This window comes from Lepisma saccharinum, chromosome 1 (assembly GCF_977018435.1).
Source record: "Lepisma saccharinum chromosome 1, izLepSacc3.1, whole genome shotgun sequence".
In the NCBI taxonomy this organism is placed as follows: domain Eukaryota; kingdom Metazoa; phylum Arthropoda; class Insecta; order Zygentoma; family Lepismatidae; genus Lepisma; species Lepisma saccharinum.
Window position 1 is genome coordinate 125889361 of NC_139229.1, and position 24212 is coordinate 125913572.

General features: G+C 38.1%; 1 protein-coding gene and 1 non-coding gene across 4 annotated transcripts in view; both read right to left on the reverse strand.

Annotated features, from left to right (window-relative positions):
* Positions 1-14162: 14162 nt before the first annotated feature.
* TRNAP-CGG (transfer RNA proline (anticodon CGG)) lies at positions 14163-14234 on the reverse strand. Its single transcript has one exon. It is a non-coding gene; the product is annotated as a tRNA-Pro (tRNA).
* An 8033-nt stretch (positions 14235-22267) lies between these two features.
* LOC145988169 (cysteine-rich secretory protein 2-like) overlaps positions 22268-24212 on the reverse strand; it is a 146394-nt gene continuing 144449 nt past the window's right edge. For all 3 annotated transcript variants that reach the window (XM_083123015.1, XM_083122999.1, XM_083123007.1), the window contains one exon: positions 22268-23575. In XM_083123015.1, coding sequence (XP_082979141.1) covers positions 23332-23575 — 244 coding nt within the window. In that variant the 3' untranslated portion in view covers positions 22268-23331. The remainder of the gene's footprint in view (positions 23576-24212) is intronic.

The window sequence follows — 24212 nt, forward strand, 5'->3', positions numbered from 1 at the left end:
CACAACCGCTTGGTCTCAATGCCAGCTTTGCATGCTGTATAACAAGTCTGCAATTTTTTACCTTTTTTTATTTTACGATTCTGGAAAAAAAAAACGTTCCCACGTATGCAGGAACGGTAACAGAAATGTAATATTGAGGATGCGCGGCCAATTGGTGTGTCATTGTTAGTAAACAAACGAAGGCTGTTTGTTTCATTTGTCGTGGGAACACAGAGGGGTGAATTATGGAGCTGCTCTTGGCGGGTTCAAGTGCACGGGGTCAGGTTATGTAACTGCTGAACGTTTTTGGTCATGCCATGGAGGAACAGTTACAATGTGCGAACGCATTTTAATAAAAGCGTTTAAGCTCTATGTCCGTTATTAATGGCAGGGAACGTTGTGGTAATTGATTACGCACTCTCACCAACTAAGGTTGGTGGTACTGTTAGGTGCGTACGCCTCTGAGCTTTTGCGTTTCTTCAAGCCTTTCATTCCGAAGAAATTTTCTCAACACAACGGACAGATCAAGAATGGAAGGCTTTAAAGATAGGCCCTGGTTTTGAGGAGGAGGGGGTAAGGAACCTTCTGTTCCTGAAAATTCTCCAAATGGGCATAACACACCTAAAAATTCGTTTCAAATCAGCGCCTTGGTGTTCATTACTCGCTAAACTAAGAATATTACAATTGTAATAGTTATTATTGTCATAATCATTATAGTATAGACTATATTATACAATATCATTATACTATATTGCATAATTGTTCGTCCGGTTTTAGAATATACGAGTTATTGTGGTCTTTAGCAGCGTACAGCCACTTTGATAAAGTTGAATCTATACTTCTTAAGTTGCTGACATTAGGTACTGTCTTGGTAGATAGATAGTGAATATTTCTTAAACGATATAACTGACAAAACACAAGAGAACATGTAAAGCAAATAAACGAGTATTAGAGGCCTAGTAACAGATCTTATTGAAGAGTAAAACTTCAAATTGGAATGTAGAAAAATAAGTTATTGCTCTTACTATCTCTTTTACTATCTCAACACACACACACGTACATACTCACACACATACACCACACAATATGTATATGTATGTACGATTTTGGTAATTTTGTGTTTATTTATTTGACCTAATCTAACCTAAGCAATAAAATAAGTAGTGTATATTGGTTGTTTCAAAATAGTACTTAGTAGGTATGGTCTTTTTTTACCAATTGAATATCACTTTTTGACATACTTTGACAATTTTTTGTCGATGTTTTAGCGTTTAGCGATGTTTTAGTACAAATTTTCACTATACTCATTTTTCCCCCACTCGTACTTGGTAGGTATATCATGATGTTACGTGATACAACTTAACCTATCCTTTTTTTACGATTATCAATCGAATATAAGTTTTTGACATACTTTGACAATTTTTTGTCGATGTTATAGCGTTTAGCGATGTTTTAGTACAAATTTTCACTGCACTCATTTTTTTTTCCCTACTCGTACTTGGTAGGTATATCACGATCTTACGTGATACAACTTAACCTATCTTTTTTTTTTACGATTTTTTAATTTTCTTACGATCCTAAGTGATATAACTTAACCTATCATTTTTTTTATTTATGCACCGAACTAACCTACAGGGGGGACTCTGTTTGTTTTAATATTTCAGTATTATAAGGTTTTCACAAATTTTATATAACCTAAAATGTGTTGGATGTTGATTTTTAGTATGTGGCAATTTTTTATGAATTTAAAACTGTTCCGTCACCCTCTCGTTCTTCACGTCGTGGACGAAGGACTTCTCTGCAATCAGGATGACGCTGCATAGAGTATCGGCAGGCAGCGCGTCGTGGAACTCGCAAACACCCACTCTACAAAAATTCTACTATATGATCTTTCACTGGCTAAGCTAACCTACAAATAGGAATTGGCAGCACTGACTTATAAACCCACTGGGTCTTCTTGGCATGTTTTTTTATGATGTGTTGCCAGGCTATTGCGCATCTTGGCGTATACAGTGTATATATTTTGAGAGGGGGGTTATAGCTTTTTATGCTGTACGAATACTAAAAACTTGACAGTGACAACCAACAGAGTAAATAAACCTACATGCAGAAACTAACAACACTAGTTTCTGACAGTGAATTTGAAATAAAATATTAAACAAAATACATGAGTAAGCACTGTGATTACAAATAATACCAGTGTTATTACACATTCATTCTTATTTTTCGAAGTTGAATGGAAGCACGTGTTTTTTACGCTCTCGTAATACTGACCTTGCCCCAGTGATTTTAAATTGCTTCCATCCGGTTTTTTTTTTCTGTGTTATTTCCGCGCGCACGCAACATTCGCTTTCAATAGTTTAATGAAACACAGAAGGAGTGTTAGTTTAGCAGGTTTTGAGTTTACAATTTATTAAATTAAACAATAATTTATGTAAGAATATACTTGTACTTACCGAACACAAAATAATAAAAGCACATGTGAATCTTTGCGTGTGTTCATGTTATATGACGACTGAGTAAAAAATAATGTTAACTCCCCGAAAGATAAAAGTTCCTGGTTCGACATCAGATGCATGCAAATTTTATGTTTTGCTCTCCAAAATTTTGATTTTTATGTTTGTGCTATTTGTCATACAGCAGAGGAGAAGAGGGGAGAGGGGAGGAGAGGGGGTACTATTAGCGCCATCTATTAGCAAACAATAGAAATAAAAAGTAGCGTCAAACTTTTTCAACACCCAAAAATTTTAAACGTCCTCGTTTAGTAATACGATCAGCAGAAGACGTTTGAAAGAGTACTCTTAGTCGAGAAAGCTAATTGCTAGGGCCCATATATTGCTAAAATGTTCTTTGATTTGCATATTTCTCATACCGCCATATGTTGTTCTAGTTGACTTCTTCCAAAAAAATGCTAATTAGCGAGAGTTAATTAAGCCAGGCAAGTAAAAGAAGCAAATAGGACAATATGTGGTGGCGTGAGAATATGTAAAAATTCGATTCAGAGGTGGATCGAATTAAAATTGGGGGATATTTTGCATTTTTTCCCTATAATGTACAAAACATTTACCGTACATAATCTTTTCCATTTACAACAGTATAAAATAAGAGGAATGTGTGACAATATCTATATTAATTAGGAAAGTATTGTTGTATGCTAGGTTAGCTAATTGTGTCTTCTACAGCTTTATTGTATAGACGGTGTTAAAGGCGGAGCTACTGCGGAGCATGCGCACTTGTCTGGCCCCCCCTCGAACATCCGGTTATGCTTACAATATTATGGATGTTAATATGAAAGGGCAAAGTGGAGATTCTTTTACAAGGAAATAGGGTGTCAGCTGCGTAGCATATGGTTGTACAGTTTGATTGGGAACAAATTTATTGAATCAAGTATCACTTCGTAGGTTTCCGAAGGACGTAGACAGACGAAACCTGTTGATACAAGCAAAACGAGAAAGGATTGGTACCAGGGAAAGAATATTTGCGATTTGCATTTTGTTACAAGCATGTTGATCGTTTATCTGCGTATTGTGTTGTGGTGAAAAGCACGCTTTTTAGTGAGGCTTCAAACCGAAGCGACACAGGCCCATTTAGTCTATAAATAAGCATTTACCACTCATGGTAAATCAAGTCTTAGGCGGCACAATACATGCCATTGGGAATCTGAGCGACACGTGCAGCTTGTCGTGCTTCGATTACACACCGAAGCGACAAGCAACAGCCTTTTTACTCTAAATGAAACAATTCATCTTGCATACGAGTACAACAGAGCGAGGCGACACGATGTATTGTACTGAGAAAACAACAGTCCAGTCCAAGCGACACGTGCATTTTCTCGTGGTGAATTGGTTCGAAAGGAAGCTTTCAGACTGCAGCGATACGTCTCTCTTGGAAACCAACATTAAAAAATAAACAACACCTTCCGAACGACAAATTGCAGGTGTCGCTTGTTGCTCGGACTAGACCGTTTTATCAATATCTTGCATTGTGTTGCCCCGGCCTGTTATTTGTGCAAGCGTGACTGATGAATTGTTTGCTTTAGATCGAATGCTTCTGTGCGAAATTCTGATATCACTTGTCGCTTCAGTCTGAAAACTCCCTTGTTGCTTGAAGTAAATTCGTGCGGGTGAAAGTGGCATGCCATATCATAGATTTTTCCTAAATCCCTTATGCAGAAAGGAGACGTTGAAAGCATATATATTTACTAGCATTTGTTATGTGTCATTACAGCTGCAGATTTGTTGGCAAAGATTCACTTAAGCATATTTTATATCATATAATAGTATCATTAGTTTTATAGAATTATCTTTCCCTCACTTTTCTATTTATAAAATAATTTAATATACTGTATAAATGTTCGTCGTACATGATATATTTGTATGTACGTAGTGTGTTATAGAATTGGCGGCCACAAAGATAAGTCATATTTTAATAATCTGTTCTGCAGTTGATCATTCGATGGATTCTAGACGTCTATTTCTTCATAGTAGAATTTTAACAAATGCCTTTCTTGATTATCGTCGCACAATTGATTAAAATAAGCGCCCATTTCTTACTTCGTATGCCGGTGAATTTGCACTGGCAATAATAGGGATTGACTTAAACCGGAAGTTACGGGAGGACCGGGTAAGACCTCACCAATGTTTATGTTTATATTTTTAATACGATTTATAGAGGGAAGATGGAAAAAGAGAGCTCTACGGAAATTGACGCTCTTAACAATATTGTACGCCCGTGAAAATTATATATATAAATAAGATTTAAGCGTATTATCTGCTTTCATGTCAGATTTTCCCAACTTGTGAGCTGTAGTGTTTAGGTGATAAGCGACCTGCTCAAATATGATATTGTTGATAATATTGTACGCCTGTGAAAATTACATATAAATAAGATTTAAGCGTATTATTTGCTTTCATGTCAGATTTTCCCAACCTGTGAGTTGTAGTGTTTAGGTGATAAGCGACTTGTTCAAATATGATATTGTTGACAATATTGTACGCCTGTGAAAATTACATATAAATAAGATTTAAGCGTATTATCTGCTTTCATGTCAGATTTTACCAATTTGTAAGCTGTAGTGTTTAGGTGATAAGCGACCTGCTCAAATATGATATTGTTGACAATATTGTACGTCCGTGAAAATTATATATATAAATAAGATTTAAGCGTATTATTTGCTTTCATGTCAGATTTTGCCAACTTGTGAGTTGTAGTGTTTAGGTGATAAGCGATCTGTTCAAATATGATATTGTTGATAAATATTGTATGCCCGTGAAAATTATATATAAATAAGGCATAAGCGTATTATCTGCTTTCATGTCAGATTTTCCCAACCTGTGAGCTGTAGTGTTTAGGTGACAAGCGACCTGCTCAAATATGATACCCCACCGTTCGGTAGGGACGCTAATGTGGCAATATAGCACGGCGTAGTGCTTGCTTCTTTTATGCAGTGCATGTTTATTGGCTAGCTAGTAACTAGTGTTGCCAACTGTAATAATGAAGCACTATTTCTGTCATGGAAGGGGAAAAGGCAGGTAAAGTGGCGGTGAGTTTTGTTGGATTGGAAGCACCATATTTTTATTTTATAATAAGTATTTGACCGGTTTGACGTTGTGTGCGTGTATTGCGTGTGTGTATGTAAAAGTGTGTGTTTGCTAATGAACGTTAAATTCCATAATGCCTCCAGTTCTGTCGAAGTTGAAATCAAAAACCTTGCATAGCCAAGCTCGGGAAATTTTAAGCAACGTGCACGAGTTTATGAAGGAGGAAGCCAGTCATGGTGTTAGCATCCCAATAAAGCATTTTGGCAAGAGAGCAGCGAACAGCAGCAACAAATTGTTTATATTTCATAATTTTGGAATTATTCAAAATAAATAAATTATGTAGCTCCAACATTATTTCAACTCTGGCTCCGGCACGTGTTCTTGTAGAAATTGCATAGAGGAGGCTGTTATTTTTGCTGCTTAATGCGATACATATTGTTTTCTGTGTTAAAATTGCCATGTTTTGATGGGTGATAAGCCTATTGAAAACTGTGATCGAGCGAGATATTTTTTTGCGCTGAATAGTATTGAAATAACATAAGAAGTCTTATTATTTATTTTATATTTTGATGTTTTAGTTAGGAATATATTGATTTTCAATTTTCTGTTGCTGCGTAATGACCGGGGGGGGGGGGGGTCGAAATAGAGCGGCATCTGCCGCCACCTCCCAGGGAGGCAAAATGACTAGCGCCGGCCCAGGTTCATAACAAAAGAAAAAGCCGCGCAGCTTATCGTCTAGTGGCAGTATATGTACTTGTTATTGTTGTGGAAGCAGGCATTTTTTGTAAATGTACAACAAAGGCAACCGACTGTCGCCGATCTCAGAGAGGAAATAATAATACTGCTTCAGGAGGAGTGTTATGGTGCAATTGTAGCGGTTTAACACGTTGGCATGTTATTATCTGCCGTTGCAGTTCCATACCAGTGTATACGGGTTTTGGAAGTGAAAAGTTAGAATGCCACCAGTGCATTAATGCAATGAAAAATAATATATATATTTTTTTATTTTGTTTGAAATCACTCAAATAAGGAATCGTATGAAGAAGTCTTCTTTGCAGCATTTTTGGTAATTTTACTTATGTGTTAGTTCATATTTTGCGAATTTTTAGTCCATATGTATGTAGCTACATACAAAGTTACTTGTTAGTACATATTAATCCTAGTCCTGGTATAATGCATGACGTTTAAAACTCAACGTTAGATAGACCTGAATTCTCTAATTTTATTGTTGTACGTAACAGCTGTGCATCGGCGCACTGCAGCGATTTTTCTATCTGCTCCATTAGCAACACTGCTTCTTTAGTTGTTTCGTGCATCGCACGGCAGAATTATCTGCGCTGGACTCTACCCAGTGCGGCGACCTGTTCACCCAGCGATGCGTCTCTGCTCACGAACTTTTCGAAAGCTGCGTGCTCTAACTTTCTGTCTGCTTCGTGACGTGCATCCAGATCCGTCTGCGTGGTGTTGTAAGCGATGTCGTGATTTTTGCATGCGGCGTCCAACGGATTCACACCCTTGCCCCCTCTCTCCAATTTTTTCTCGAGTTTGGTACCCGGTCCGCAGTACTGGTAGCCAGGTAAATGCATCTGAAAAGATAACTTGTCACTTTTTGAGAACAGGCGCCTGTACGTGTTCTCGAAAAGTTTGGAGCAATCCAAATACCAGCAACTGATGAAACTGTACGATGGTCTGGACATTGCAACGTTCCCCCCTCGGAAATAAAACCACTCGACGATTGTCGTGAAAATTCAGTTGTTGTGTTCGACGACGCCATCCTGGAAAATCAAAATGAAATTCGCAACTTTTTCACGCAAGGTCGTCACAAAAAAAATGGATTGCCTCTACCTAGCTCAAACGTTTTCCAAAATTCCAAAACAGTTACTACGCGACAACGCTAATTTCATATGTTTGTTTCGTCAAGATCATACCAACCTCAAGCACGCGTACGATGACTACGTAGGTGGAGACATGAACTACAATCAATTTTCGGAACGCTGCTGCTCTACTTGCTGGAACGGTGACGATTTCGGATTCGCGACGATCGACATGACGAGGAAACCCAACGACGGAAAATACAGAAACAAAATCAACGACTTTCTAAACGTTGCAACGTTGTGAGAAACGACGTATATAAATAAACGACTTTCTAAACGTTGCAACGTTTCCATCTTCCCTCTATAAACCGTATTAAAAATGTAAACATAAACATTGGTGAGGTCTTACCCGGTCCTCCCGTAACTTCCGGTTTAAGTCAATCCCTATTATTGCCAGTGCAAATTCACCGGCATACGAAGTAAGAAATGGGCGCTTATTTTAATCAATTGTGCGACGATAATCAAGAAAGGCATTTGTTAAAATTCTACTATGAAGAAATGGACGTCTAGAATCCATCGAATGATCAACTGCAGAACAGATTATTAAAATATGACTTATCTTTGTGGCCGCCAATTCTATAACACACTACGTACATACAAATATATCATGTACGACGAACATTTATACAGTATATTAAATTATTTTATAAATAGAAAAGTGAGGGAAAGATAATTCTATAAAACTAATGATACTATTATATGATATAAAATATGCTTAAGTAAATCTTTGCCAACAAATCTGCAGCTGTAATGACACATAACAAATGCTAGTAAATATATATGCTTTCAACGTCTCCTTTCTGCATAAGGGATTTAGGAAAAATCTATTATATGGCATGCCACTTTCACCCGCACGAATTTACTTCAAGCAACAAGGGAGTTTTCAGACTGAAGCAACAAGTAATATCAGAATTTCGCACAGAAGCATTCGATCTAAAGCAAACAATTCATCAGTCACGCTTGCACAAATAACAGGCCGGGGCAACACAATGCAAGGTATTGATAAAACGGTCTAGTCCGAGCAACAAGCGACACCTGCAATTTGTCGTTCGGAAGGTGTTGTTTATTTTTTAATGTTAGTTTCCAAGAGAGACGTATCGCTGCAGTCTGAAAGCTTCCTTTCGAACCAATTCACCACGAGAAAATGCACGTGTCGCTTGGACTGGACTATTGTTTTCTCAGTACAATACATCGTGTCGCCTCGCTCTGTTGTACTCGTATGCAAGATGAATTGTTTCATTTAGAGTAAAAAGGCTGTTGCTTGTCGCTTCTGTGTGTAATCGAAGCACGACAAGCTGCACGTGTCGCTCAGATTCCCAATGGCATGTATTGTGCCGCCTAAGACTTGATTTACCATGAGTGGTAAATGCTTATTTATAGACTAAATGGGCCTGTGTCGCTTCGGTTTGAAGCCTCACTAAAAAGCGTGCTTTTCACCACAACACAATACGCAGATAAACGATCAACATGCTTGTAACAAAATGCAAATCGCAAATATTCTTTCCCTGGTACCAATCCTTTCTCGTTTTGCTTGTATCAACAGGTTTCGTCTGTCTACGTCCTTCGGAAACCTACGAAGTGATACTTGATTCAATAAATTTGTTCCCAATCAAACTGTACAACCATATGCTACGCAGCTGACACCCTATTTCCTTGTAAAAGAATCTCCACTTTGCCCTTTCATATTAACATCCATAATATTGTAAGCATAACCGGATGTTCGAGGGGGGGCCAGACAAGTGCGCATGCTCCGCAGTAGCTCCGCCTTTAACACCGTCTATACAATAAAGCTGTAGAAGACACAATTAGCTAACCTAGCATACAACAATACTTTCCTAATTAATATAGATATTGTCACACATTCCTCTTATTTTATACTGTTGTAAATGGAAAAGATTATGTACGGTAAATGTTTTGTACATTATAGGGAAAAAATGCAAAATATCCCCCAATTTTAATTCGATCCACCTCTGAATCGAATTTTTACATATTCTCACGCCACCACATATTGTCCTATTTGCTTCTTTTACTTGCCTGGCTTAATTAACTCTCGCTAATTAGCATTTTTTTGGAAGAAGTCAACTAGAACAACATATGGCGGTATGAGAAATATGCAAATCAAAGAACATTTTAGCAATATATGGGCCCTAGCAATTAGCTTTCTCGACTAAGAGTACTCTTTCAAACGTCTTCTGCTGATCGTATTACTAAACGAGGACGTTTAAAATTTTTGGGTGTTGAAAAAGTTTGACGCTACTTTTTATTTCTATTGTTTGCTAATAGATGGCGCTAATAGTACCCCCTCTCCTCCCCTCTCCCCTCTTCTCCTCTGCTGTATGACAAATAGCACAAACATAAAAATCAAAATTTTGGAGAGCAAAACATAAAATTTGCATGCATCTGATGTCGAACCAGGAACTTTTATCTTTCGGGGAGTTAACATTATTTTTTACTCAGTCGTCATATAACATGAATACACGCAAAGATTCACATGTGCTTTTATTATTTTGTGTTCGGTAAGTACAAGTATATTCTTACATAAATTATTGTTTAATTTAATAAATTGTAAACTCAAAACCTGCTAAACTAACACTCCTTCTGTGTTTCATTAAACTATTGAAAGCGAATGTTGCGTGCGCGCGGAAATAACACAGAAAAAAAAAACCGGATGGAAGCAATTTAAAATCACTGGGGCAAGGTCAGTATTACGAGAGCGTAAAAAACACGTGCTTCCATTCAACTTCGAAAAATAAGAATGAATGTGTAATAACACTGGTATTATTTGTAATCACAGTGCTTACTCATGTATTTTGTTTAATATTTTATTTCAAATTCACTGTCAGAAACTAGTGTTGTTAGTTTCTGCATGTAGGTTTATTTACTCTGTTGGTTGTCACTGTCAAGTTTTTAGTATTCGTACAGCATAAAAAGCTATAACCCCCCTCTCAAAATATATACACTGTATACGCCAAGATGCGCAATAGCCTGGCAACACATCATAAAAAAACATGCCAAGAAGACCCAGTGGGTTTATAAGTCAGTGCTGCCAATTCCTATTTGTAGGTTAGCTTAGCCAGTGAAAGATCATATAGTAGAATTTTTGTAGAGTGGGTGTTTGCGAGTTCCACGACGCGCTGCCTGCCGATACTCTATGCAGCGTCATCCTGATTGCAGAGAAGTCCTTCGTCCACGACGTGAAGAACGAGAGGGTGACGGAACAGTTTTAAATTCATAAAAAATTGCCACATACTAAAAATCAACATCCAACACATTTTAGGTTATATAAAATTTGTGAAAACCTTATAATACTGAAATATTAAAACAAACAGAGTCCCCCCTGTAGGTTAGTTCGGTGCATAAATAAAAAAAATGATAGGTTAAGTTATATCACTTAGGATCGTAAGAAAATTAAAAAATCGTAAAAAAAAAAGATAGGTTAAGTTGTATCACGTAAGATCGTGATATACCTACCAAGTACGAGTAGGGAAAAAAAAATGAGTGCAGTGAAAATTTGTACTAAAACATCGCTAAACGCTATAACATCGACAAAAAATTGTCAAAGTATGTCAAAAACTTATATTCGATTGATAATCGTAAAAAAAGGATAGGTTAAGTTGTATCACGTAACATCATGATATACCTACCAAGTACGAGTGGGGGAAAAATGAGTATAGTGAAAATTTGTACTAAAACATCGCTAAACGCTAAAACATCGACAAAAAATTGTCAAAGTATGTCAAAAAGTGATATTCAATTGGTAAAAAAAGACCATACCTACTAAGTACTATTTTGAAACAACCAATATACACTACTAAAATATTTTTCTGTTAGTTTTGAACGTAAATATTAGTTTCACGTAGTTTAATACTTTCATTTTTATTATGCTGATGGATTTTTATTTTTAAACATACATCAATATCAAAATACTTTGCTTCATGTATTCATAGGTTGATAATTACATGGGTATTTGAAATTTGTCCTAAGGTACCTGAACCCAATATGGCGTACTTGCTGTTTCCAAGCAGTTACAAGGTTAATTCAACAGACGACGTTAGTATGTCATTTAGACTGTCCGAATGACGTGATTGAACCTGTTGGTTGTACGTACCTACCTACAGTGCAGTAACGTGAGGACAAAGAAGCGAAATATCTGAACCTCGCAATTGTGTTCTACATGATCTAATATTGCATAGTCGAGTTATTACTTACTACATCTTCAAAGTGATATGTGTTTATATCTCTAGTACATATTATGATAGCTCATTATTTATACTTTACAACAATGTACTTAGTTTAGACTTTAATCTAAAGTAGGCTACTGTTTTTAACAAAGGAAAAAACAATATGTAAGGTGTACTCAATATGGTCTACATAGGAATATATCGTGAAAGACATGCGCAAATATGACATTTGTTACTCTTATGTTTACGTAGTGTGTGTTGAATTCAGGATGATAAAGGACCTTTCATTTGCCCAGACTGTGATGTTTAATCCATGGCTTTCTGGTAACAAATTGTGACATATCACTCCCTTGTTTATTGATTTGTAAACAATCTAATTTCTTTATGCAAATCTCACGTTAATATGTAAATAAAATGCAAGTGTGTCAATTTACCAATAAAAACAACATTGTGGTACTTTATTTACAATTTCTGTTGCATATTTTGATGTGAAAAAACAAAATATATATATATATTACTAGGCCATATTGGGTACATTATGTACTCAATATGGCCTAAACGTAACTTTTTAAATAAAATTTTGCCTGCACCTATGGTATTATTTGGAATTAGCTCCAACTTTCAGTAAACGTCCAGAAATGTTCCCTCTATTGAATCTTGCCACTAGTTTTACCTTACAACATTAGAAACAATCGTTAACCTTAGTAAACCTCTCTTCAGGTTTTCGAGCAGTGTCATCGACTTAATTTATACATCGTATTGTTTCCTGCTTAGCAGTCACGCACACTCTCACCGTAAATGCCATCTATTGTAATTTGTTTTCCCGTGAATTACTTCTTATCATCGTTAGCGTAAATGTTCACTGACTGTTGATCTGGGAACAAGCTAGCAGAAAAACTGCAATTCGGAAATCATCACGAAAGCAAAGCTTCCAGAGATATAGAAAGTCACAAGGAAGCTGCGACTGCGACTGTGGCGACTCCCACGGTAATTCGCTGAAACAAAAGTTATTGATAGCTCTTCAGTGAAAGGTAATTTGAAGAACACTTTTACCCGAGGGAAGTACACGCAAGAATTTTAATTTGATTCGTAATGAAACGAGTTCCTCATCTGCATATAATATTTTGATTAGCCTATCTGTGCATAAAGTGCACTTAAAGCAATACTTCAAGAGATATGTGCATAAAGGGAATGGAGGGAGAAAAGAAAGAAAGAGAGATATTAAGAGAATGGAGGTAGAAAACAAAGAAACACAGAAAAGACACTGGGTTGAAAGACATGCGCGTGATAGAAACAAAGAGAGGGAGAGAGAGAGAGAAGAAAATGGAAACAAGCATATATCTTTTGACCAATCCTTTATTAAATTGCAGGCACTTATGGGGGTGACCAGACCATAGGGGAGCGAGAGATGGGCATAGAGCAATGGTTCTCAACCTTTTTCAGTCCGGGACCCACCCTGAAGGATATTACACTTCATGGGACCCACAAACAGGGGCGCCGCGCCGGCAGAATTACTTATAGGGCTGTGCACCCAGTTTATAATCATATTTTTGCTAACATCGAGTACATTAAGAAGGCCTTTTTTCCGCTTGCTTAAACAAATTACACATACTTCATTCTACAAAAGTAAGCTTTTACGGGGCCCTCAGCCATTGGCATAGTAGAGGGTTCGTATATGCGTATGTAAAAATAAAAGTAGATACTCAGGGGTACAGAAACGAATAAAATGTATACAGGTAAAGTTAAAGTTCCCTGTGCATATAGCACAGTGCCATGAGGGCACATTCAGGGTATGTGTGCCCCACATATTTTCGATGTCGGCTGCCTTGAAGGTGATGTGATCAGCACCACGCTGCGGCCGCCTTTACAACCCCACCCCCGGTACCATTTGACTTGAGGCTAGTTGGGCCCTAGGGTCACTTTATGCGGGGACAAAGCCGGAAAAACTCCGACCTTAGATCACTCACCACGGTTTTCCCGCGTGGCAGTCAAACTAGAATCAAATCAGGCTAGAATTTCACGAAAAATTCAGTGGTGAAGGTTTCTTCAATCAGGAAAAAGTTACGACTGCATGATTGTAAAAAATGTGTCATTTTCAGGTGTGAGAAAACAGGGTCATATACATCACATCACTCCCTTCCCCATTTAAATATTTTGAGTTGAATTCAAAATGTCGGCCACCAATATGGCCGACGTCCGCTTAGAACGCACCAGTGTGCTTCCCCCTAAACCTAACCTGTTTCTATCATGACCAATTGTAGGGGGTGTTAAGGAAGTTTTGAATCACCCTCTAGGCTCTTATATGTGACTTTGTGACCCTCTAGGCTCTTATATGTGACTTTGTGAACATGAGATCAGTATGTGTGTAATGGTGCCTTTGGTAATCTTTTGCGGGGAGGGGCTTGGGGGGGCCAAGATTTGTAGATCCGGCACTGCTTGTATTATAGACTAGGCTCAGTAACTCATTCACCGGTCTTCCTATGACTATAAAGAGCTTGCAATAACCAAGAACTTGCTGAATTACTGCAAACTAGAATTTTGAGCGACAGAGGAAATTGAGACTTAAATCATAAAACAAAAGTGTAAGTGGGCTCGTCCGGGATTTGAACCCGGGACCTCTCGCACCCGAAGCGAGAATCATACCCCTAGACCAACGAGCCGATGACACTTTTACTTTCCTGTCATTACTTGTCAGTGAGAAAGGAATTCGTACCAGTGTTGCCACAACTTGCAAGAATGATTATCTCTTTTAAGATCCATATTTTTTTCCCTTAAACTTAAGAATAGGAAAGTTACGATGATGAAACAACTATTATAGTGCTTATGGAAAATTACAATGATTCATAAAAATTAACCAAAGATTATAAGAGAGTCTTTGATATGTTTAAATTTTCCACATACAATTCTTGACATATATGTGTATCTGTAAAAATCTGTAACATTATTCGCTGTTACAAATACATGGCCAAAAGTATTCTGATACTTATATTGCAGAGAAGGTCGAGAATTAAACACTTTTCAAAATACAATAATTTGAGTCAGTATATGATTTCTCTAAATAAGGAATGACCGGACCCTGTGGCCGAGTGTTTAGCGCATCGCGCTGCGACGCCAAGGGTCCCGGGTTCGAATCCCGCTCAGGCTTGGTTGTTTGAACGTTGTTTGTGAATGTCCATTCATTATTTTCATCATTTCATCACTCATCCCCATCTTCGCAAATTAGCCAAGAGTCACAAAACGCGAAATAAACTAAATCAATCAATCAATCTAAGCAAGGATTGGGACAGAAACGCTCCCCTATCTCGGAACCGAAATTTGAGATTCGGACATCCATAGTGATTTGCAAAAACTTGAATTGTATGATGAGCCTTTCTCCGTCACTCACAGGGAAAAATCGCATTACTTTTCACTCTTTACTCTTCACCTTCTTCAGAGCTGATGGACTTGTTCTAGGTTCAGTCACCGGCAATAAAAAGGGGACACCTAGATCCTGAAATACTGAAACTTCTGCCACCGCAGTAGATTTAGTCAACACGCATAACGCCTTACAGAGAAGCGAGTATTTCAGGATCTAGGTGTCCCCTTTTTATTGCCGGTGACTGCACATTCTTATTACTAGAGGTGAGTTAAAGTTCAGAACATTGCGATTTCTATGTTTTTCAATATTACGATAAATATCTCTAATATTAGAGAAACGAACAATGGTAATTTGCATGTATCATCCTATAGACAAGACATTTCCAGTAGGTTGAATCCCCAAACACCCGTGTCGGTAACGTCCTTAATCTTAACAACTTTGCAGAATTAGATAATTTTGTTCGGGTGGGCCTCAAGATGGACGAATTCTGTGGTATTGTTTGCTACTTTTGTTTTCTATTTCTTTTTACGATTTCTTCACTTTTTTTTTTTATCACTCCATCTCTTTCTCCATTCGCTGGCTTAGTTTCTTTTCTTCCTCTTTCTTCTTACCTATTTTCGTTTTCTTCTTATATTTCTGCCTTTACACCTACTTTTACTCTGTTTCTCTATTTCATTCGTTCCTTGTATCATTCCTCTTTCCGCTTTCTTCTTTATGTATCTCTTCTCTGTTTCTTTATCATTACCTTTTGTATCTTTATCTGTGGTAGTACGAATCCCAGTTAAATTGCAGGCCCAGTTCCGAATAGCGTATCTAAATAATGAAGATTAAAAGAATTTACCAACTTCTGTCTCACTTTGATATAATTTTGTGTTTACGTTCGCGTGAGATTCTTGCTGCATTATAAATTAATATTTTTGTTATTTTACGTCTTTAGTTTTGGCTAATCGTGATCACGAGAATGAGTCATGATTGGATAAAATTTATGAAAGAATACTCGCGAAGAACACAACCAGGATTTGAACCCGGGAACATCGGTGGTAAGATCGAAAGTCGACAACTCAATTAGTTTTCTTTCTTAAGGAAATCCCAAAATGGCAGGTTTCACCACGAAAACCTCACATAAATTAATCTCAATTCTCGACTTTTTCATTCATAACAGGGCCTCCCCGGTGGCGTTGTGTAGTCGTCTTCTAATCAAGGGGTCCTGGGTTCGATACTTGGTGGAGGTGTAGTGGTTGGGACCCCACTTTAAACTGTAGGTCCAGTCCCGATTAGCCTTACTGTGCACAAAGTGGACTTAAAACACCAACTCAATCATTCATGACAGGCAAACACAAACATCCATGTCCGAACTGGGATTCGAACCCGGGACCCCCGGAGCCGTAGCACGCTGCGCTCACCACTCCGCCACGGAGGCGGATATCGGACACTGAGCTAGCTTCCCAATGATGAATACGACAATATCTCAAGAAAGCTTTTGGTGGGGGGGGGGGGAGGACTATTTCACAACGTGCCCGATGTAAAGTCCCTGCCACATTACGAAAGTAAACGGAATGCGAAGTAAGTTCATGATAAATTTAAGAGCCGTGTTACTGAAAGAATTTTAGAAGTTATGGAAAGGGAAAGATGAAGTCAATACTATAGTCGCTTATTGGTCCTTAATTCTGTTTTTTACTTATGATTTGTTTGTTTGACTTTTATGCACAGATCGGTACTAGACCTACAGTTTAAAATGCGATCCGAAAAAACTATGTGCCTCCACGGGGTCATCGGGAGGTGTCTTTATGATTATGCTCACTTGTGAATAATGGTTTGGAAGAAAGGGAAAACATTTTCCCAGTTTAAAAGCTTCAATGTAATAAGTGAGATATTTTAAAATTCCCTTGCAAATTTGTTATTTGTCGTAAAATTTCAATTTCACCATAAATTGTACTCATATTTCGTTACGACCAGGGAAATTTTCATCACGTGGCAACACTGATTCGTCAAATCGCGCTCCTTGCTCGACATCGTTCCTTGCAGTGGAGGGAGGAGAAAGGTATGAACAGTCGAGCAAGGAGAGGAATCTTTACAGCGTCACTGCATTCAAATTTTATTTTCTTTACTATCATTTGTTTTTCGTCGCTTGTTTGTATTATTTTTAATTTACTGCTTGCTTCATTTACTTTATTTTTTATACGCCTAATCAAGATCAACATAACAGTTAATGCGCTTTCAGTCAACCAATTGATGTAAAAGTGGTGGAAATACAAAAAAGTAGTACGTTTTTATAAAAATGCATGTAGTACCTGTTTTCATATTATGTGTTTCTTTGCTTGCCTTGTTATATTATCGAATATTTTCCACTTTTCAAGTTTTGTAGAAACTCATATAACAGTATTGGTACAACCCGACATTTTGAAAACTACACAAGACAATTTTCTTGTAATCAAGACATATATTGCAAAAACATGGTTAAAAGAAAAAGGTCTGTGATAATCAGTTACTTCTTTTTTTTTTTGCCCTTATTATTTATTGGAAGAATTTTCTTTACTTCCATACCCCATGAAGGCACATAGTGGTTCGATTTCCACTTTAAACTGTAAGTCCAGTACCGATTAGCCTTACTATGTATAAAGTGGACTTAAAACACCTACTTAATCAATCAATTAATCCTTTACTTTCATTACTTCGAGCTTATGCAAGTTTATTTTTTATGAAATTCGTGATGGAATTAAAATACCGTATGATTTGAAGGGTAATACCTTATTCTTATTAGTTTATATTCTTTTACTAACCTTTTGTAATGCCCCAAGGTAGAAAGAGAATGCTTTACATGGGATAGTGTCTCTTACATGAATAACAGTTGTGTTTTTACTACTGCCCCATGTTGAAGGTACTGTGTCATTTGGAACTTGAACAAATTTCTATATTTACATTGAATGGAAGCATGGACGTCCGCAGGTTTTTTTCCAGGGAGGGGCAAGGAAGTTATTTTTTTCCAGGGAGGGTGCAAACGAAGGCAAAATTTCCCCAAAAATAGTGTTGTTCCCTAAAAAACATTGCTTAAATTTGAATTTATGGTGTTCATGCAATAATTAACACACATTATTGTGGATAAAATGAAATTATATGTGTGAAATACATATTTTTGGTTGACTTTCATTTTCCAGGGGGGGGGGGCACGGCCCCCCCTTGCCCCCCCTTCCGGACGCCCATGAATGGAAGGATATAATTCTATGATACTTACAGGTTTTGTTCTATGATATAGTACCATAGTATCAATGTAAAACAACTCCAGATTGAAAGTGAATTAATCAAAGCACAAACTACATCCCAAGTTAGTTCACACTACTTTAAAAAAACTCTTCTGTGTGAATCCGATGAGTGGAAAAGTAAAGAAAAGGGAAAAAAATGATCATTCTAAGAATGACAAAATTTCTTTATTCGTGTAAACTGTGGGGCCTCCCCGATGGCGCAGTGGTCGCCTTGTAATCAAGGGGTCCCGGGTTCGATACCCGGTGGAGGCACATAGTGGTTCGGATCACATTTTAAACTGTAGGTTCAGTCCCGATTAGCTTTATTGTGCACAAAGTGGACTTAGAAAACACCAACTCATGTAAACTGCGCGCTGCGACGCCAGGGGTCCAGGGTTCGAATCCTGGCGTGGGCATGGACGTTTGTGATGTCTATTCATCAATTTCACCATATCATCACTTATCATCTTCGCAAATTAACCAAAAGTGGCACAAGAAGCGAAGTAAAATAAATCAAATCAAATCATGTAAACTGCAATTAGATCTGGTAGTAATTGCAGAAAAAGGGATGGAGTAATGTGCTTATCTAACTAATTATGAAGCTTATCCATGAATCACAACTCCTTCACATAAAAAGTATGGGAGGGGCTTATTTTTACACTGGACTAGGAGGGGGGCATTTTAAATCTGCCTCGATCCGTCGTCCAAATTCCATCAGAATTATAATAATATCGAACTCAGAAATAAAGTTACATAGTGCATATTGCGATAAAGTAATTTGGTGGTTTGACATATCGAAACTGTAGTACCACTCCCAAATATTATTTTCAATAATTATTTGAAAACAATCAATCATTAACTGTTTTCATTAGCCTACTACATAAATTAAATACGATTTTTTTATAATTTTTTTCTTTATAAAGTTGTTTTCTAGTGTTTCACATTCTACAATTGCTCCCTTTGCTGAATTTTAATATTAGCATACAATACATTAAATGCGTGAACATTGCACTCGGCCGCCTTGGAGGGTGAGTACGAAGTGGTGGACTTTCGATATACGCAGTCACGGACACTTGTCGATTCTAATGATACCATTGAAAGTCGTTAGGATTGTACATTCAACAATTCCCTTTCATCATCACTGTTGCGATTAACTATAAACATGTGCCATAAAAACGACGTAAAGTAATATATATATATGGGAGAGCTTTGAGAAGTCTTTGTGTAGTACAGAAAAAAATGTTGCATTATATATTTAGAAGTCTTAATAAAACAATTATGTTTGCTTATTTATACCACCTAGTATAAGAGATAAATGTAAATAACATAAACGTCGACTATTTGCTATATAGGAAGCTACTTATTGTATTTATTTTATGAAATATACATCACATTTCTCATTACAAGTTCCGCAATCCTACATATCAGATAGTGTTGCCACCTATGTGAAGCAATGCAATCTAGAATGCGCCTAGGAGCAAGAACCTTGCTTGAAGTGGGTGGAAACAGCTGAATCCCAACAGCCGACACAATGCGAATTTGCTAAACTTCAAGGTCCCACGTAATTACGTCTTTTTATTTGCAGCCAGATGGTTTACTTACAAGCGATTTCCGTTTCCTTCCATGAGCTTATCCCCTCGAGAATCTATTGTTATTCTCCTGCAGTGTGTGAACAACAGCCTCGACCTAAGGACAAACGCCAATCGCTCCATGGAAGATAAAAAATGAAGTGATTCCAAGAGGAAGTCGTAACTAGCACCTTCGCAGGCATCATTCAAGTGGAAGGAGCCAGCGAAACGGAATGGACGCCAAAGGGAACAACACAGGATTAAGCGCGAGTCCAATAACAGCCTAACGGAATAACCGCGAAATGGAACAACAGCGAAAGGAATTTTCGCGAACTGGATTAAGTGCGAAAAAGGCATACAATACCGGAATGAGCAAACAGAATTAGGAGCAAAACTAAAATCTAGCACAGGAATAAGCGGAAAAAGACAAACCGGGCAACAGATTTAGCGCGAACACAAAATTCAAAATCGGAAGAAGACTAAGGAAATAACGGCGAAATGGCTTAAGTGGGAAGTGGGTCAAAGCGAAACAGATTAAGCGCGGAAGAATCCAAAGCGAACAAATTTGCACGAAACGGATTAAGAGTCAACGAAATTACCGCGATGGAATAGGTGCGAAAGAAATAATAGCGAAACAGAATTCGCACAAACACCCAATTAAGTACCGGAATAAGCGCAAATGGAACAATCGCGAATTGGATTTACCTCGAACCAAAGATTCAGCAGCATTAGAATAAAAGCGAAGGTAGTAATCGCGAAATGGATTAAAGCGAAACGGATTAAGCGCGAAAGGAACAAACTGTAAGCGATTATGCGCGATACAGATTAAACGCGAGCGGAATAATCGCGAAGAAATAAGCGGGTAGCAAATTTGGCACGAACCTAAAATTTAGCAGCGGTATAAACGCGAAACGAATTAAGTGAGAGAAGGACATGAGCGAAACGCATCAAACGTGGACGGAATAAAAGCGAAGGAGTTCGTCCATACAAACAGACTGACCTTCGACTATTTCATTCTTCCTTTAACGAAAGATTCGATTCCTGTACTGCTCTTACATAACACTCCTCAGACAACTTTTTATTTTCTAATTGGCCATTTCTCATCTTTCCGACTGAGCTTTACATGTTTTGTCCGACAATTATCTGCACGCTCAAAAGCTGAAGTGTAGCACGCATACTTTTCACAGCATGGAGCAACAGGCACTAAAGTGTACGAATTTTGACGTGACAAAACGTAGAAAATGCTTATGCGTTATGGAATATTATAAATAATGTTCTAAATTTGTAGTTTGGTCTACTCTTACTCATTTTAATGTATTTTCCAAATGATGTGACTCTCGTATAGTTTGAACAACGCGCAGATGTGGTTGTTGCCTTGAATTGGAATATAATCAATCAAAGTTAAACGAAACATTTCTAGTAAATTATGATTAGATGTACAGTACATAAAAATCGAGATTCTTTGACGAGATTATACAACGACGATATGTTTGTTTTGTGCTGAACTTAAATCAATATGGAAAATCTTGGGCATAGCGTAAATATTTTACTCAATGCCATCATGGACGTCCGCAGGATATTTTCCAGGGAGCGGGCAAGCAAAATATTTTTTTTTCCATGGAAAGAGGGGAGGTCATTACTGCAACACCCTTCCAATAATTAACAAAATTACTGTAAAAGGTAAAAAAAGGTAAAGTGCTCCCCTGTGCATAGCACCACGCCATGAAGGCGTACAGGGGGTGTGGGGGTAACGCCCCACACTTTCTTCACCCGGTCGTGAGTGGGGGTGATGTGATCAGCACCACGCCCCTGACCGCCTTTACCCCCCAGGTACCCATGTTATTCGACGCTGGGTGGGCGCTTCCAACGTTAGAAAAGTTCCCGGATTTGAATCGGCCGGGGATCGAAACCGGGACCTTTAGTATGGTAGTCAGACGCGTTACCGACTGAGCACCGCGGCCGTTACAAAATTACTGTAACTGAAATGAAATATATGTGTGTAATATTTTATGGTAACATTCACTTTCAGGGGGGGGGGGGTATGAATGCCAGGCATCAAAGAATTTCGTAAGGAAAGTATATGGCTATATGGCGAAAAAATTGATTGATTGATTGATTTGCTTTATTTTACTTCGCTTTTTGTGCCGCTTTTGACTAATTTGCGAACATGGGGATGAGTGATGATATGATGAATGGACACTCACAAACATGCATGCCCAGGCAAGGATTCCGAACCCTGGACTCCTGGGGTCGTAGCGCGATGTGCTAACCACTCCGCCACGGGGGCCGGCTTATGGCCAAAAAAGATGGTTGAGTTCTCTTCTATTAGTAGACATGTCTATATTTGAAGGTTTTCCCTACATTTTACTTTTTTCTTAAGGAAAGCTGGGCCAAAAACGTGGATGGGGCGTTGAGCTAAAAAAAACCAACAAAAAAAACAGCAATCATGCCATTGTTTTCCAATAGTATCAATTCTCTTGCAACAATGGCTAAGATTACTTAGTTTTGTCTTTGTATTAATAGAACCACATAGCTTCTAGTTTTATTTTTCTTTAAAAAACACACATGTACTTACAACAAAATTTTACATATTTCTTATTATATGTATGAAGTACCAGGTGGCCCATAAGTCAGTTGGCACTAGCAGTTATACAATACATTGCAAATTTACCAACTGACTTATGAGCCACCCTGTATAAAAAAATGTTACAAATATTGTAAACTTATGGCACAAGTGTAAGCAGATTAGTTGGAATTGAAAGGAGCAGATGGCAAGTGGGTTTTACTTGTGTTTTTATACCTTAATATTTACAACTAACAACAAAATAACACGCCTCAGCAATTGTTTCGTAATTAGTAAACACACACAAGAATATAGTGGATTAGATCTAGAGGAGTAGAAATTTGTACTCTAATAGAAATCAGCAAAACTGTTTGGATCAAGGAAGCAGTTACCTTCAGATAATCCCCATTCATATCATCTGTGCATTCCCAGTTCTATGCATTATAATTTTGTACAGATGAAATCAAAGTTAAGTCAGCCTCAGAAGCCTTAAAATCATCTGAACAACTAGACTTGTAGCACAAGAAAGATTAATTTGCCACTGGTGTGTGTAAACTCAAAACTAGTAGGCTGGTTTCCATATACTCTTGCCGTTGATGGTACTTCAGAATTTAAAAATGGTGCCTTTTACTCGGTTCACCAGGCCAGTGATTTATCCACACACACACACACTATCACCTCCCTCCCCAATTTCCTCAACAACTCCTGAAATTATTCACAATGGTCATTTTTGGCTCTAAATTTACACACACATGTCCACCGTAATACGAACTTACACCTCCCAGATGGGAAACTGTGGCTAAATTCCCGCAATCAGCACGTGCAATGTCTCAGATTTAAACCACAAAACTTCAACTGGGGTTTCCATTGTCGATGCACTGCTAGGTAAGTTACAAGTACAGGCACGGACACTTCTGGGTTGTTACAACTTCACTTCTTTCTATGGAATCATTAAAACCGAGAAGTGTCCGTGACTGTACATTCAAGGCACTTCACAACCATAGAAATGTTCGTAGCTGGTGACTAGACTTAGATGATTTTGTCGTGGCACTTGCACGTGGCTTTGCAGAACTCGTACCGCTCCTTGCCCTCTGGGGTTCCCGTGTTGCACAACCAGTCGTGCCAGGTGGCGTTGAGGTCGCGACAGTTGACCCATAGGTCGGCCACGGGGCAGGAGTTGGTGCACAACTTCTCCAGGCGACAGTGGTTAGGACAACCGGAGCAAGGCTCGCCCTTCTTGTACGGCCGCCCGAGGCGCTCCATGAAGTTTCCTCTGCAAAGAACAAAAATCCAACCTTATTTCCTTCCGTTCCAGGCCCATATGTGTATTTATTACTCCCAGGCTGGTGATTGATGTTTGGTGGTGCAATTCAATGAAGTAAATACAGGCATTTTTTTTCAAAATGGCGTTAATGATCTTCTACATAATATTGTTGAGCTAGAGATGTAATAGTAGAGAGAACAAGAGCAAAAAGAGAGAAATGACACGAAGAGATGGCATAAACAAATTGGAGAAAAATTAAGAGGAAGGAGAGAAAATGAAAAAAGAGAGAAAATTATCAAACGAGAGAAAGAAAACTAACACAAGAGAAAACATATTCCATCTAACTCTGACATCACCGTCTATGGTTGTCATGGAACGAACGTAACAATCGAGATGACATCTAGTGTGGAAGATTGCAATCCACGGTTCTCTATAACTAAGATGGTCGGTTCATTCTGTTGCGAAGAAAAATAGGCAGGGACGGCGACAGGGGTGGGCACGGGTGGGCAAGCGCCCACCCAAAAAATCCTGTGCCCACCCGATTGCCCACCCAATCAAATTCACTAAGTACATACACTTGGGGATATGTGAATGTTTCAATAAATAAGTATATTCTCGTATTCATTACTTGTATATTTTACTCATG